At 47.0% G+C, this 14,957-nt stretch overlaps 1 protein-coding gene across 5 annotated transcripts in view; it reads right to left on the bottom strand.

Annotated features, from left to right (window-relative positions):
• SLC7A8 (solute carrier family 7 member 8) overlaps positions 1–14,957 on the bottom strand; it is a 50,723-nt gene that overhangs the window by 25,251 nt on the left and 10,515 nt on the right. For all 5 annotated transcript variants that reach the window (XM_046653460.1, XM_046653461.1, XM_046653463.1 and 2 more), the window contains 2 exons: positions 9,607–9,811; positions 8,572–8,723 (listed from right to left, as the gene is read on the bottom strand). In XM_046653460.1, coding sequence (XP_046509416.1) covers positions 8,572–8,723; positions 9,607–9,811 — 357 coding nt within the window. The remainder of the gene's footprint in view (positions 1–8,571; positions 8,724–9,606; positions 9,812–14,957) is intronic.

Below are 14,957 nucleotides of genomic sequence, written 5' to 3'. Positions count from 1 at the left end.
CTCAAGTTCTCAAGGCTGATGCCTTCCGGACCCAGAGAAAGGGGGATGGGGCAGATTCTACTGGTCTGCACAGAGCTCAGAAGGGCCAGCCTGTCTCTCCACTGTACTCAGTCTTGGAGGAGAGGGTGTGGGTCCTGGTGCTTGGACTGGAAGGCTTGTGGGCTCTTAGTATCACCAAGGTCTATAAACTCGGATCCAGGCTGCAAAGTTCTCAAGACTGGTCAGTTACAACCCAATTCCAAGGGCAGCTAGTGTTCAAAACTGCTAACCCCTCAAAACAAATCTTGTTCTCTCTTCTTCCCCCAAAGCTCCCAGTACCACTAGACATCACTCCCATGAGTCTTCTGATTTTTTGTTTTGGGGTATAGGATATAAATTTGGTATATCATATTAACTCTTAAAAGTTCACCAGACAGGGGCCAGCCTGGTGGCGCAGAGGTTAAGTTCGCACGTTCTGCTTTGGTGGCCCGGGGTTCGCCGGTTCGGATCCCGGCTGCAGACATGGTACCGCTTGGCAAGCCATGCGGTGGCAGGCGTCCCATGTATAAAGTAGAGGAAGATGGGCATGTATGTTTGCTCAGGGCCAGTCTTCCTCAGCAAAAAGAGGAGGATTGGCAGTAGATGTTAGCTCAGGGCTAATCTTCCTCAAAAAAAAAAGTTCACCAGACACAATTAACAGGTGATTTCATAAACCAGAGGCATTGGCTCCTCTGGGAAAGACAAAGTGGTCCTTGAGAGTTAGCAACAAAGGGGCAGAGGAGAGTTTAAACTTCTAGGCTGGTTCGAGAAAGTCAGCAAGCTGCTTTCATACTGGTGGAAGAAAACTCCCTGTTTCAGGGAGCCTCTATCCCATTCATTATCTGCCCAAGCAAGAGCGGACACGTTTCCAGGAACAAGCTCCTCATTCCCCAATTTCCAGAACTTAAGCTATTTAGATACATCCTTTGAAGAGCACAGCCCCAGTCCGAGAGTAAAAGCGGGAGACCAGAAGAGATAATACGGGAAGCCAGGAAAGATGAGGTGATCTGGACCAGGAATTGCAGTATACTGAAACTAAAAAGAAGACCTCGATTTCTCAGGTAGTCAGTGGGGGCAAAGAGCCTGGTCTGTGAACAGACTGGATTTAGACCAATGGACAGAAGTGCCCAACACCAATGGATCTCTGGGGAAGGAGACCTCCATAAAACTCTCAAATTCTCTGTGCTATTTGCAAATGCTTACTATGATATATTAATTATAAAGCACTGTACTAATAGTTGTTCTTATTCTTAGAGCTCAAGACAGTAACTCTTACAGAAACGTAAGATGAGGATAATGGAGATACCTTCATTCCCAGGGTTACAGGCACAAGGAGTACTCCAGAGGTCATATAGGGCAGGGAGGAGGTGAAATAGCACTAAAGAATGGGCATTTACTCTGCCATTATAGGCATGGAGGCCAAAAGCACAAGGGCTGTCTTCCTCAAGTCCCAGCAACAGATCTTAAGTACTGGAGAGTGAATGAGAAGGTGGCAGACAGAGGGGCCAACTCAACCCAGTCTGAACCACACCAACAGTAAAATACGATCCAGAGTTGTCCTCGATTTATTTCACTTGTGGTTCCAACAAGAACGTGCCATCCTTCACTCCCTCACCCTTACTCGCCAAGTTCTGCCAATTCTACCTTGTAAATGCCAAATACATCTACTTCTCCCCACTCCCACTGCCACACCCCTGACTCACATCACTGTCCTCTCTAACCTCGGTTCCTGTAACCACATTGTAACAGGTCTCTTTGCTTCTGATCTTATTCTCCTCCCTGATCCATCCTTTACCCTTATAGCCACGATTCTTCTAAAATATAAATATGATAATGTCAATCGCCTGTTTGAACCCTTTAATGCCTTCCCATTGCTCTTTGGGTAAAGCCTAGTCTCTCTAGCATGGCCCATAAGGCCCTTCAAAGCCGGTCTCCACTTCTATTTACTTTTCCTACCTCCTAGTCCATGCTGTGGCTATATTGAACTACCCAGAGTTCCCCTGGAGGGCCAGGTTCTTTCTTGTCCCCAAACCTTGGCACATGTTAATACCCCTCGCTAGAACATTCTCCCTGCCCTGTCCCATTCCACCCTCGTCTCCACGCTGGACACTGCCTGGCCATCTCCAACTGGTCTTTCAGACTCAACTTATAGGTCACTTTCTCCAAGATCTTCCTCAACCCCAGTCCCTGCTCCCATTTCTTTTACTTCCAGCTCCCTGGATGCTGTCCTCTTGGGGAACTTACCACTTAGAACTCAAATTCCCTGTATACTTGTCAGAATCACCCATTGGACTGTGGGTTCCTTAGTACAAGATCTAAGTATCCTCATGCCTTACACAGTGCCCGGAGCAGAACAGACATTCAAATATTTGATAATGATTGAATGATTCTGTATCCCCTGCAGTACCTATAGAGGACACAAATGGACTCAATAAATACTTGTTAAGAGAAAAGCCTTAATTTTCTGCTGCTGCAGCAAATGAGAATGAGGATTTTTTTTGGTTCACTGTTGTATCTCCTATGCCAAAAACAGTATCTAGCACGTGATGGGCACTTGATAAATGTTTGTTGAATGAACAAAGTATTGAGATTCTTCTTTATATAAAGCTTCCTGAGAGTCCCAACCTTTTCTAAGCTATACTGCTGTAGAGTAGGCTTTCGAGTAGCATCCTGGGGTAACTACCCTGAGGAAGACTTCCAACCAATGACCTGCTCAGTGCTCCTCAGGGCTTTGTAGAGGACATGGAAGACAGAAATAGAAAGAACACATTATAACTGCTCATCACAAATGCTGGAGACAGTTAAGTTGAAACATACTTCATTTTGATTTGTAGATATACTAGATTCCTCCCTCTTAGTCGTCAATCAATCAACATGTCCAGCCAATTCTACTCCTGAATCTTTCTTGTTTTTGTCATATTGCAACTTAGTTTTTATTTCAGGCCTCCATCTCTCTGGCCTGGACAAATGCTTAGCCTGCTAACTCGTCTCCCTGCTGCAAATGTCATGGTCTTTCCTTCACTCAAATGTGAACCTAATCATGTTACTCCCCTGCTCAAAACCCTTCAGCGGTTCCCCGTCGCTTGAAGTCTGCTCTTTTCTGCATGATATATGGGATCTTTCAAGATCTGGCTCCTGCTCACCTGTTCAGCCTCATCTCCTGTCACTTTCCCAGGCTACACCCCCACTAAAATACTTGCTTTTCTCCAACAGGCATTTCTCTCTTGGCCCCAAGTCTTGCCAGAGCCCTTCCTGCTACCTAGTTGTTCTATTTTTATGCCCGCTTGGAGTCCACCTACTTACCTTTCAAGGTTCAGCTCAACTTGGGAGCCTTCCCTGACACTCCTCTCCCAACCCTGAAGCACCTTTCTCTGTGTTGTACACACTTTTGTCATCACATTGTATTATAATTATTTGTTTGTACGCCAATCTCTTACTAGCCTTTAATCTCTTCCAAGACTCTGTCTACATGATGCCTATCTCCACTCAGTATAGGAGCTCAATATGGTGATCAATGGATGCATTTGCAATTTCTTTCTTTTTTTCCTAGGAAATCCACTTACAGAATAATTTTAGTCTTAATGAATCACAAAAATGAAAAATGGGATGTTAGTCAAGTTGACCACTGAGTAGAAATCAAAAGATTTTCAATATATTTAGATCTTAAAAGTTAGCTGGTTAGGAGATGTACAGAGAAAAAAGGGGGCTTGGATATATGGGCATCAAATCTAGGTCAGTTTTTATTTGTTTGGATTCATATACACAAGACAGACGGGACACCCAAAGAATTTTCTGGGGACTCAGAAAGGGCAAGAAGGCAGTAGTGCCTGGCATCTGAGGCAATAGGTTTAAATGCGGATGAGAAGTCTGGGCCTGGAGGATATGAAACCTCAAAGGAAAATAAGTTGCGGTTAAGGGACTTAGAAACTGGAAAGACTGTTGAACCCTCTGATGTCAAGGGATTAATTTGCAAGAGACTTGCAAAACAACACACATGAGGGGCTGACCCCGTGGCCGAGTGGTTAAGTTTGCGCGCTCTGCTGCAGGCGGCCCAGTGTTTCATTGGTTCGAATCCTGGGCTTGGACATGGCACTGCTCATCAAGCCATGCTGAGGCGGCGTCCCACATGCCACAACTAGAAGGACCCACAACTAAAAAAAATAAAAAATGCACAACTATGTACTGGGGGGCTTTGGGGGAGAAAAAGGAAAAAATAAAATCCTTAAAAAAAAAAAACAAAAAAAAACACACATGAGTTTCTCACCGCATCCTGCATCAGGCACCTGAAGTTTTCTGTGAAGAAACTGCAGAGCAGCTCAGGGTCGAAAGTCTTACGTACTCATACATACAGTGAAGTCCTTTCCCTTCCAAATCGCTCAAGGAAGGAAAGAGGGAGAAATCTGAAACCTTGGAAAACTAGCCTCTTAGGAATCTCAGTAGAAAGATAGACAACCAGATAATAAGTATTTTTTACTTGAGAAATGCATGCAGGGTACTCCTCTCCCCTCAGGGCGAGAAAGGAGAAGGAGGTTCTTTAGTACTAGGCATTCAGGGACAAGAGGGAGACTTCAATGAGAAGGAAAGATTCTACTTCAGATGCTGGAAATGAGCCCAGCTCCTAAAGAGAGGAAGGAGGCCAGGAGCCGCCCGAGTGAAAGGTGGCCAGGTCCCCAAGAGAGGGGGGACAAACAGATCCTGAAGGAAAACCCAGAGTTCGGAAGCAAGAAGCACAACTGGGGGACCCCAGAACACCTGACGCTCCTGGGTCATGGCGACCACTTTGTTTATAACTAGAAACTCAGGCAACAGCCACAAGATGCAGCTAAATGACAAAAGAGCAAGCTGCGGAAATAACCCAGCCATACGTATGTCTGCATGCCCAGACACTGTACATCGCTAGATGCACTGTATTTAGAGCTGTCAGGACACCTATCCACTGTCACCATGGCTACTGGGCAGGGGACAAGGGTGAGGATAAGGGAAAGCGTTGACTCTCTTTATATATTACTTGAATCTTTTACGTGGAGAATATAGTCATTTACTTATGAAATAACTTAAAAAAAAAAAAGAAGAAGAAGAAGAAGAAAGAAAGAAAAGAGAGACACTCAAGTAAATCACAAAAGAAGGCACCCAAACCAAGTTTTAACACCTCCTGTCCCGGTTCCTAACTCTGTCTTCCCATTAATATGCTTGCTCTGGAGCAGGGAGGAAGGATTTTCATTTAATTAAAATGTAAAATACTTTCTTTTTTTACTGCATGGTGGCTAGCGTATTCTGCTGACTCAGCAGTGACTAATCAGCTTTGACCTAAATCATAGAATAACTCCGAGTGGCAGCTGCAGTTGCATAAGCGTGATCCAGATCTGCAGTGCTGTCCCTCCCTCCGTCTCCTCCCCGCACCAGGCTTCTGGCAACTTGCAGGAAAGCCAGTTACAGCAGGCTCTCTGCCTCTCCACCCCAATCTGGCTCTTTCCACCATCATTTCTCATCCAATCTATTCCGAACTGCACCCCACCACCAACCAGTCTTGACCTCATCTCCTTCCTCCCACAGCAAACGCCAGCCAGGGGCTTTGCCACGCCAGCTCTCCCCGCTGCGCTCTGTGCCCTGTCCTCCAGCTCCCTCAACCCCATGCCCTCCATTATATACTGTGACCTCTTCACAGAGGGTGGCTTCTCCCTCAAAACTCTTATTCCACAGTGGCTTGAGCCAGCCCCATCGTCAGTGTGCCAAAATGACACAGCAGAAGGCAGAGCTCCTTACATAAATACATTCAGACCATCCCCAAGCTGTCTACTGCTTCCCTCAAGAATACGGCTAGACTGGGCCACACTCGGCTCTACTGCCAAAGAACGCTGGGCCTATTTTACACAGCTGGCTTGCCTGGCACCTGCTAAGGGATTGGGGTGCGGCTGGATGATGGTAGGAGGGGTGCTGGAATAAGAGGTATCAGCATTCAATGAAAGACAGCATCCCCCAAGCCTTCCTGACCTGGTTCCTATTTTACTAGACACTTTGAGAAATGATTTGAGGGGCCTGTTGAAGTGGGCTCCAAAAAAAGGAAAAAGCATTCAACAAACCAGAAAACAGAAACTTTGCACACAGACTCAAAGCAGCCGGGAGTGTCTGGTGAGGGAGGGCGAGTGTATGGCTCCATGTACTGTGCACCTCCGCCGGGGGGGAGGGGGGTGGGGGGGTGCGGAGTCGGGGGTTCCACATGGCCCTCACATCTGGGAGGAAAGGGGTGGCCTACAGGGTGAGTAAGGAGCTATTTTCCATTTCCCCCAAAGGAAATAAGGAGGAATGTTTAACAAGACTTTTCTGCTTGTGAAGGTAGAAAAGTACTTGAACACATATCTCAAGGACATTGAAACTTTCCTGTCTCTGGAGGACAAGCCTGAACGCTGCTAAGTTGGAGAGAATTCCTTGGAGTTCTCCCCAGGAGGCAGAGGACAGGCCAGATAAGTTTTATTGAACCTTTGATGGCAGGAATCCGGAGAGGGGAAGATCTTGTCATTTTTGTTACCAGAGTTTCTAAATTCCTCCTTGGCTTGGAGCTAGCAGTGTGGGGGTGGGGAGGTGGGGGTGGGGATGAGGGTGGGGGGTGGTTGCTGTGGAGGGGACTGTGTATGACCTATCTTTCTGGAGCTGGGCTGCCGGCAGGGGTGATCCTCATCTCTTTATCTTATCTCCTGGGAGGGTCTGGCTTTAGGGGATATCCAGGGGCTACACTACTCCAGAGGGTCTTTGTGCAAGGGGTCACCTACCCTTGGTGAGTTTGGGGAACGCAAAGGAAGCTGTGGGGTCTAGCTGCCCAAGAAACTCCAGCCTGTGGCCTGGTTTCTCTCCTAGGGGACAAACTGAACAGCCGCAGGGTTCTCAATTTCTCGTCGGAGGGTGAGGGTGGCCTCTGTCTGAGACACTTTAGCAGCATCAGCAGGAAAAAGGAAGCTGTGTCTGTGTGCACGAGACACTGAAATAGCAGTGGCCAGCACTTATGTGGTCCCTCTTCCCACCCCCATTAGCCTGTCTGATGGCAGAAACAGCAACTCTTCCTGCATTCCCACGCTCCCTTCCCCTTCCCCCACCTCCCCTGGCTCTGGATCCAGCTAGCAAGCAAGGACCTCATGACTACCCTCTGTGACCACCCTCAGTGACCACCCAATATGACTGGGCCGGGAGGTGCCTGATGCTGTGCTAAGAATTTTTGCAACCACGACCTCCTGTGCAGGCAGGATGACAACCTCCATCTCACAGTGGGGTGGGGTGGGGAACTTGGGCAACACCTGCCACAGTTAGAAAGCAGTGCAGCCTTAGGCAACCTGCTTCTGGAGCCCACAGTCCTCTGCTTTCAAGTCCACGAGCAGGACTGACCAAGTACAAAGAATATGCCTCAAACAAGTGTCATGGCCCCACAGTACCACTTGCCTGGATGGTAGGGGTCTATTCCAGAGCTGAACACTGCTGCCAAAGAGGGCACACTTGCCAAGGAGACCACCCCTTGGATCCCAGCTGGCTGCCCTGTGAAAGGCTTTGGGGTGGGCGCTCCCCTCCCCATCCCACCAGCATCACAGAAGGAAAGTGTCAAGACCTGGGAAAGGGTGTGTCCAGGATGGTCACTACCCTCAGCTAAGTGTCTGTGTGTTGGCAGGTATGGGAAGGCAGGGACTGAGCTAACTCTAGAAGTGGAGTGTCTGAAAAATTCCAAATATTTACTTTAGAAATTAGTTTTTGGTTAAAAGATATAAAACACCCCAATCCATTGAGATCCCTGATATCAGAGGCTCAGTGTGGAGACCTCCTAGAAACATGGGTTGCAGAACTCCTCTGTAAAGCCTCTCTAACCTATTCTGGCCCACAGAGATTATTTCTCCTTGTCTGAATTTTTACTGCTATTGAATCCTAACCACAGAATCTGTTTATATGGCTTTTCTCCCCAGTTAGACAGAAAACTTATCAAGGGCGGGGTCCATGGACAATGCATTCATTTTTTCCCAACTCACACCTTTACACTCTCCTACCAGAGACATTTAAGATATGAGCTGGCAGATTGCAGTGGATGAGGCCAGAAAAATCTTCCTATGAGCAGCAGGGAGCCTTCAGTGGGGTGTGTGTGCTAGAAAGAGGAGGAATCAGGAGACCAGGGCTCCACTGGGGCCTGCCACCTTGGGTAAGTCACTTGCCTGTCTCCTTATCTGCTCTAGGAAAATTATAATACTGGCCCAGCTTACCTCAGGGATTAGTCATGAGGCTCAGATCAGATAACAGAGGTGAAGGTGCTTTGTGTAACACAGAGAACCCTGCCAGTGAAAATGATGGTGCCTCTGCATAGCGACTTACTTACGTGTCTTCTTTTTTTAACACCAGATAATTGTATGCAGAGTCCATTCATCCAAAACACAGATGTAGAAATTGAAAGAAAAGTAATGAGGGGGAAAAGAAAAATAAAGGAAGGAAGGAAAGAAAGATGGAGAGAAGGAGAACTGGAGACATGTACGCCACCAGGAAGGCTGAAAGAGGCCGTCCTGAGAACAGGGCCCAGATGGCACTTACATAAGCAGATGGCAGCCAGGAGCCGAAGGCCAGAGTCTGGGGGGAAGCAGGTTGGGAAGAGCGGCTGGAGCACGTAGTTGGAGAAGGTGAGGGCGATGACCGCCTGGTTGGTGGGGTAGATCACCAGCACAGCAATCCATAGCCTCAGGAACCTGAAGGGGGACCAGGATCAGACTTGACCCAAGACTGCAGTAGAGATCCTGTCCCCTCCAACAGGCATGGCAGGGACGCTGAAGTCGTCAGGGGGAAGCCTGGGCAAGTCGCTGGGCAGCGTTAGGAGACGCAGGTGGGCTAAAGGGATGCGTTTCCTTTTTGTTTTTAGGGATGCTGAGGAGCCCAGGCTACCCTCCCCTCAAATGAGACTCCCAGCCCTCTGCAGTGACAATAAAATGGTTGAACGATGAAGAGCTTAGTTTCTTCTTTCTCTTGCCCCTCTCCTTTTATCATCTCTTCTTCACTCTGGCCCCCAGCATCCAGTGGTGGAAAGCGAAATTTGCAACCCCAGAATTTTGACAGCCAGGACATGCTAAGGGTGTGGTCACTTAAGCAACTTCCAAGGGAGGCATTGAGTGGGGTTTGAGGGGGAAGTGTTCTGCACACCCTTGGGCCCCTTGGTGAGGGTTGAGGTCTTCAGTAGCAGGGCTGCGGAAGCTGAGGAAATTCAGGATCAGGGCTTGACTCTAGAGGGAGGCCATTACCTTTGGTAATATGAGAAGAGGGTACCCTGTCTCGTCTCTGAGGTGATCATCTCATTTGTCAAGATAAAAGGGCTTTGTTTTGGGATGTGCCTTCCCTGGGAGTTGTCATATAATTCATCTGCTCTCACTCATAGACTTGCCCACTAAGATGAACAAAGAGATTAAAACTACAACCTGGTTCTTCCGTCACTCTCAGGAGCATCAAGGGGACATAAGGCTATATTAGCAAACGCACATAGAGGCAAAAGAGGAATCCCATTGTCTAGCTCTCCTCAACACACTGGAAACCCCTGGCCTCAGCTGCCTAGACCACTTGGGCCTCTGCAGAACCTCTTACCCAGCCAGTCCTCCAAAGATGTCCTTGACGTAGGAGTAGTCACCTCCAGATTTGGGGATGGTGACCCCGAGCTCAGCATAGCACAAGGCTCCCACAGCTGTGATGAGACCCGTCACGATCCAGACGATGAGAGCAAGGCCCACAGAGCCGGCATTCTCCAGCACACCCTTCGGCGAGACGAAGATTCCAGAGCCAATGATGTTCCCTGCACGAGGCACCAAGGGGACCAGGGGAGACAGTGGGGTCAGCACAGTTGGCAGGACCAGCATTTCCAGGGGTGGTTTCATGTGTGATTTGATTCTAAGATGCCTTTGGGATGGGTAAATCACCTTCAGGCAGGCATGTCTAGCAACAATTCTCCTTACAAATAGGGTAAAGAGGAGCAGACAAGGGATAGGTACAGACCAGGAACTGGGTCAAGCATCTTACATGTCCCCTTTAATCCTCAGGATGACCCTATGGAGTCAGATCTCATTTCTCCCGTTTTACAGAGGAGAAAACTGAGACTTGGAGACACCAAGTGCATTGCCGAAGTCCACACAGTAGTAAGTGGTGGCACAGGTCTTGAAACTCAGGACCCTCTGACCGGGCTGCACATGGTCCACCCAAGGTGACAAAGGTCTTACAACTGGCTGGAAATGACAGGGCTGGAAAAAGAGGCTGTTCTCAGAGACTGGCTGCCAACTAGAGCACTTCAAAAATGAGCCGAAGGACAACACCTTTTGGGCAGATTGTGATCATGTCCCATGACTGGGGGTTTTCAAGACCCATGAGTGTGGACAGCACTCCCAGAGGCTCGCCTCTACCCTAGACACGACAGTCCCACCGTTGGTGAGAAACATGAAATAACCCTATAAAAAAACAGTCCTAGGAGTTTGGAAGTGGTTTGTAGGAGTGCGATACAGGTGAAGCCCCTGTACTACAGTCTTCCAAAGGTCGCTCCCCTCCAGCATTTCATGTGACCCTCACAACAACCTTATGGAATTCAGGAAGAGGAGGAAGAGGAGGAAGAGCAGCTGTCTCTCTCTATCTTACAAACGAAGAGACTAAGATACAGAGGGGTTAAGTGGCTTTCTCCAAATTCCACAGCTACTGATGGGTAAAATTGGATCTAGAAGTCGGTCTCCTGATGCTTAATCCGGCGCTCTTTCCACTAATCCACTTCTGCTTCTGTATGTGAGAGGCTGCTTTTCTCCTGAGACGGAGGCCAGCAGCGAGGACTGAAGGGTTGGCTGCTGGGATGTGTGTGCTGGGCAAGGGAGGAGTAGGAGAGTGGGGGCAGCTCCTCACATGCTCCTTCCTAAGTTTCCCTTTGTCCACTTCTTGTGTTTCAACATGGAGATCAGGGTGCACTGGACAGATCTTCAAAAGCTCTCTCTTCAAGCCCCATCTAGCTGCACTACCAAAGGCCTGAGGGAAGAAGCACAGACTAAAGGAATCCCGGGAGAAACGCAGAGCTGGAGTATTATGAGGCCGGTTGGATTTGACAGTGTTCTGAGGACATCTCAAACTCCCACCATCTCTCTTTAGTGGGTTGGAACCAGTTCTGGGCTGAACGAGATGCAGAATATAGGATTTTATGTTCAACCTTCAAAAACCGACTTTCAGATCTCAACCATACCCCAACCTCAATCCAGTCCTGAAACTTTCACTTCTAAACCCAAATTCAATGTTTAATCCCATATATCCAGCTATTTCAGTCAAAGGGGAAGAGAAGAGGATATCCATATTGTTCTAAAAGCAATAACATTCTATTCTTCTGGAATGCAGAATATGCTGCCCCTTTTCAAACTAAGAAATTGCAGTGTGAGATGAGTAATGGGAGAGGGAAGGGATCCAGATGGGCGTAAAAGCAGCAACAAGCTGTGAGACTGAAATGCAGAATCAGAGGGCAGGGGCCACAGCTATACTCAGATGGAAAGGAGGCACATTTCTGTCTCAAACATGCCCTCCTTCTCCTGGGGCTAACATAACAGTCTATCCCAACAAGACAGGGCTGTGTAGAGAAATAAAACCAAAAGAAGAAACAATCCTTCATGTTCAAATTCATGATCTAAACATCAGGCAAAGAAAGGGAGAAAAATGAGATCTGGGTGCCACCAGTTCTTAGAGGTTTTTCCTTTCCTTGTATGTTGATTTAAAGTCCTAGGATAGGATAAGAAGATATCTCTCAGCCCTCTTCTCTCCTCAACCGGTCCCTATATGTGCTTTGCATGAATGTTGGTTTAGTGGAGACTAAAAGATCTTCTGGGGTAGTTAGTATTCGTGGACTCAAGACACAGTGACCCTGTGAGGTGACCCTTCACCTGCCAAACTAAACATGCTGCTGTTCCCTGGAAGACACCAAATGCCAAGAGCTGAGAACTGGAGATAGGGTTGCTAATAGTGCTGAAAGATGATAGTAAATTCCTTGCCTAGTAAGAATTTATCAGGAGAGTGATCTGTAAGGCATTTCAAAGGCAGCCAAGAAGAGAGCATACCGGTAGGGTTATAAAGCTAGCTCAAGGGGTTAGAAAAACAATCAATACAGGAGAAAAACAAAGTTTGACTTTGGTCTTTAAGGTGTGGAAAGGGGAGGGAGGAAACATCTGGGCATTTCTCAGAGCCAGGAATGGCTGTTTCCAGAGGGAAAGTGGGGGTGGATGTTATTGAAAAGATCCCATCTTCTCAGGAATGAAGAATGTCAATGTTTCACTAAGGGTTCTTGGAAAACAAATATCCCAATGGGGACCAGTAAACACTCCTGTTCTCCACTCTGACATTTCCAGAATGTGTGCCCCCTCCCTCATTCCAGGTGGAGGCGGGACGTGCAACACCAGCAGCCCTTTGTGGGGTCTGACCACTGCCTGCCTCTCCTTATTCTTGGACACCATGTCTGTCCATGGAGCTGCCCAGTGATGGTGAGGGTTGTAATAGGTTGGCACTGGGACAAGAGTCCTCATTTTATAAAAATTGGGTTCTCCCTTGCCAACAATCTTAATTTTGACCCAATTAAAATGGCGAAGATGAAAGCTTGAACAAAAAATTGAATTGTGCTAGCTAAACCTGAGCGCCAGGGAAGAGGAAGGAGAGGAATGCCTCTCTCTGATTCTAGGAAGCCGCTACCTAGAAAACCAGAATCGGATAACATTTCCTCCACCTTAGTGGCCTCTGGAACTTCTGCAAGGGGAGGAATGCCATCCATAGCACAGCTATGTTCTGGAGCTGAAAGACCATTTGCTCAAAAATAATGCCTACTAGTACAATCTTGAGTGCAATTATTTGATGAATATTTACCTCTCCCACTAGGCTGTAAGCTCCATGAGAGCAGGAACTGTATTGTTTCCCCTTGCCCGTCAAGAGTCATGTAGTAGACATTCCATAAACATTTACTGAATGAATCATGTCTGACATCAGTCTAGAACTTAGCTCCACAGAGCAATTTAATACACTTGTTTCTTTGGACCCTCCAAATCTTGCAAAGTACGTCAAGTGTGTATTGTAGGCAAACGAGTAAAGCAACCCACTTATTTCCCGGCTGAGGACAGTAGACTGGCTATTACAACCATCTCCAGTTTACAGGGGAAGAAAGTAGGGCAAACATTATTCTTATTTTCCAAATGGGGAAAATGAGGGAGGTATTATTATCCCTATTTTATGGATGAAGAAACTGACACCCAGAGGTAGTTATTTGCCTAAATCACAGGGTAAGTTAGTAGTAACTGGATTAGAACCTAAATCTTCTGTCATAGCCTCAAGCTTTTCCCGGAAAACAGTTTTACACGTTCCACTCTATAGGCAATGAGAATGGTTCACAGAAGGCGCTTACTAAAGAATTGGAACACAAGTCAGATTCCTTCCTTCTATTGCAGGACCACCTTTAATGGTGACTTACAAAACATCACATTCACTACCTTACTTGATTCTCGTAACTACTTTCTTAGGTGCACAGGGCAGGTATTATCGATCCTATTTATCTCTGAAAGGCTGAAGTTCAGAGAAGTGAGGAGACTTGATCAAAGTCACATACTGCACAGGTAGCTAGGCCTGGACAAGAGGCCAAGTCCTTGGACTCCTGGCCCAGCATTTCCCCCTCTACTCCACACTGCCTCTCCAGAAATTGCACAATACACACTTTAACTGTAGGGCTTTTAAACTTGGAGACTATCCAAATGAGGCTTTTCTGGAGTGGCTTTGAAAAAGAACTAGAGAAGGCTTTTCTACCTCTCTTCATGAGAGGTCGGAGGAAAGTTGATGACTATGGGGACTGTTTTTCTCCATTGTTTTACTCTTAGACTCGATTCATTGTCTATAAAGCCATTCAAGAATGACATGCCCACCCATGTGGTAAAGCCAAGGTATTGGAGGTCAGGATTCCAATCCTCTCTTTCCTTCACTCCAATTAGTAAAGTAATTATCTCATCACATAGATCTTCTTTAGTGAAAAATGGGTCATAAGATGCCTGGACAATGAGGCCCAACTTGGCTTGTTCTACCAAAGAAAAGCCAGCCAAATCACTTTAGGGGCCAAGTTGTATTAGTGGGCAAGTCTTCACTAGAAAAATTGCTAGGATTGAGAAAAGCTACATTTGCTATGAATAACCACTGACTTCCCCTGTGGGCCTATACCCATGTGACTCCTATTAAGGCCTTACTCACCTCCAGGCCTGTCCGCACTAGAATGTTATAGCCATCAAAGAATTTCTTGGTCATGGAAGTATAGACTTCTCATGACCAACAGACCCTCAGAACCAAAAGGCTCTGGCCTTCCATACTAACTCATGCTAGTCTTGAAATCTAGCCAGAGCTCCTCCTGGGGCTTGGAGGTTCTGTCCATTTCCAGGATGTCCAGAGAAAGCTGAGGTGAACCTTCTTTGAATTTCTTCCATAAAGTGGCTGGGAGGAACTCAGGATTTCCAGGACTGGGGGAACAGTGTGGAAGCAGGGTCTGGTATGCTGAAGCCACACTTTGATCCTCACGGCAGGCCTGGAAGCTCACCATGCTCCTCACCCTGTACATAGTCCACCCTTTTCCACAGGGGATGTTCTAAGACCCCCACTGGATGTCTAAAACTGAGGACAGTACCAAACCATATATATACCATGTTTTTCCCTATACATATATATTTGAGGTGTGACAGCAAAACTAGCAGAATTTCTTTTTCCTCTTTCATGGATAGAAGATTCATTCTTCCTGTAGATCTTAGCAACATCAGGATATGATTTTTTTTCTTTCCTTAAATTGAGAACTTTCACTTAAAGGAAGCACTTTACAGCTTTTCTTTGGCATATGCAAATTGCCAGCATCACTACTCTTTCACACTGGGAGCATTACTAAAGAAAATAAAGGTTACTTGAACACAAGCACTGAG

The sequence above is a fragment of the Equus quagga genome, chromosome 2 (assembly GCF_021613505.1).
Source record: "Equus quagga isolate Etosha38 chromosome 2, UCLA_HA_Equagga_1.0, whole genome shotgun sequence".
Classification (NCBI taxonomy): domain Eukaryota; kingdom Metazoa; phylum Chordata; class Mammalia; order Perissodactyla; family Equidae; genus Equus; species Equus quagga.
This window is presented reverse-complemented; position numbering and strand designations above follow the sequence as displayed.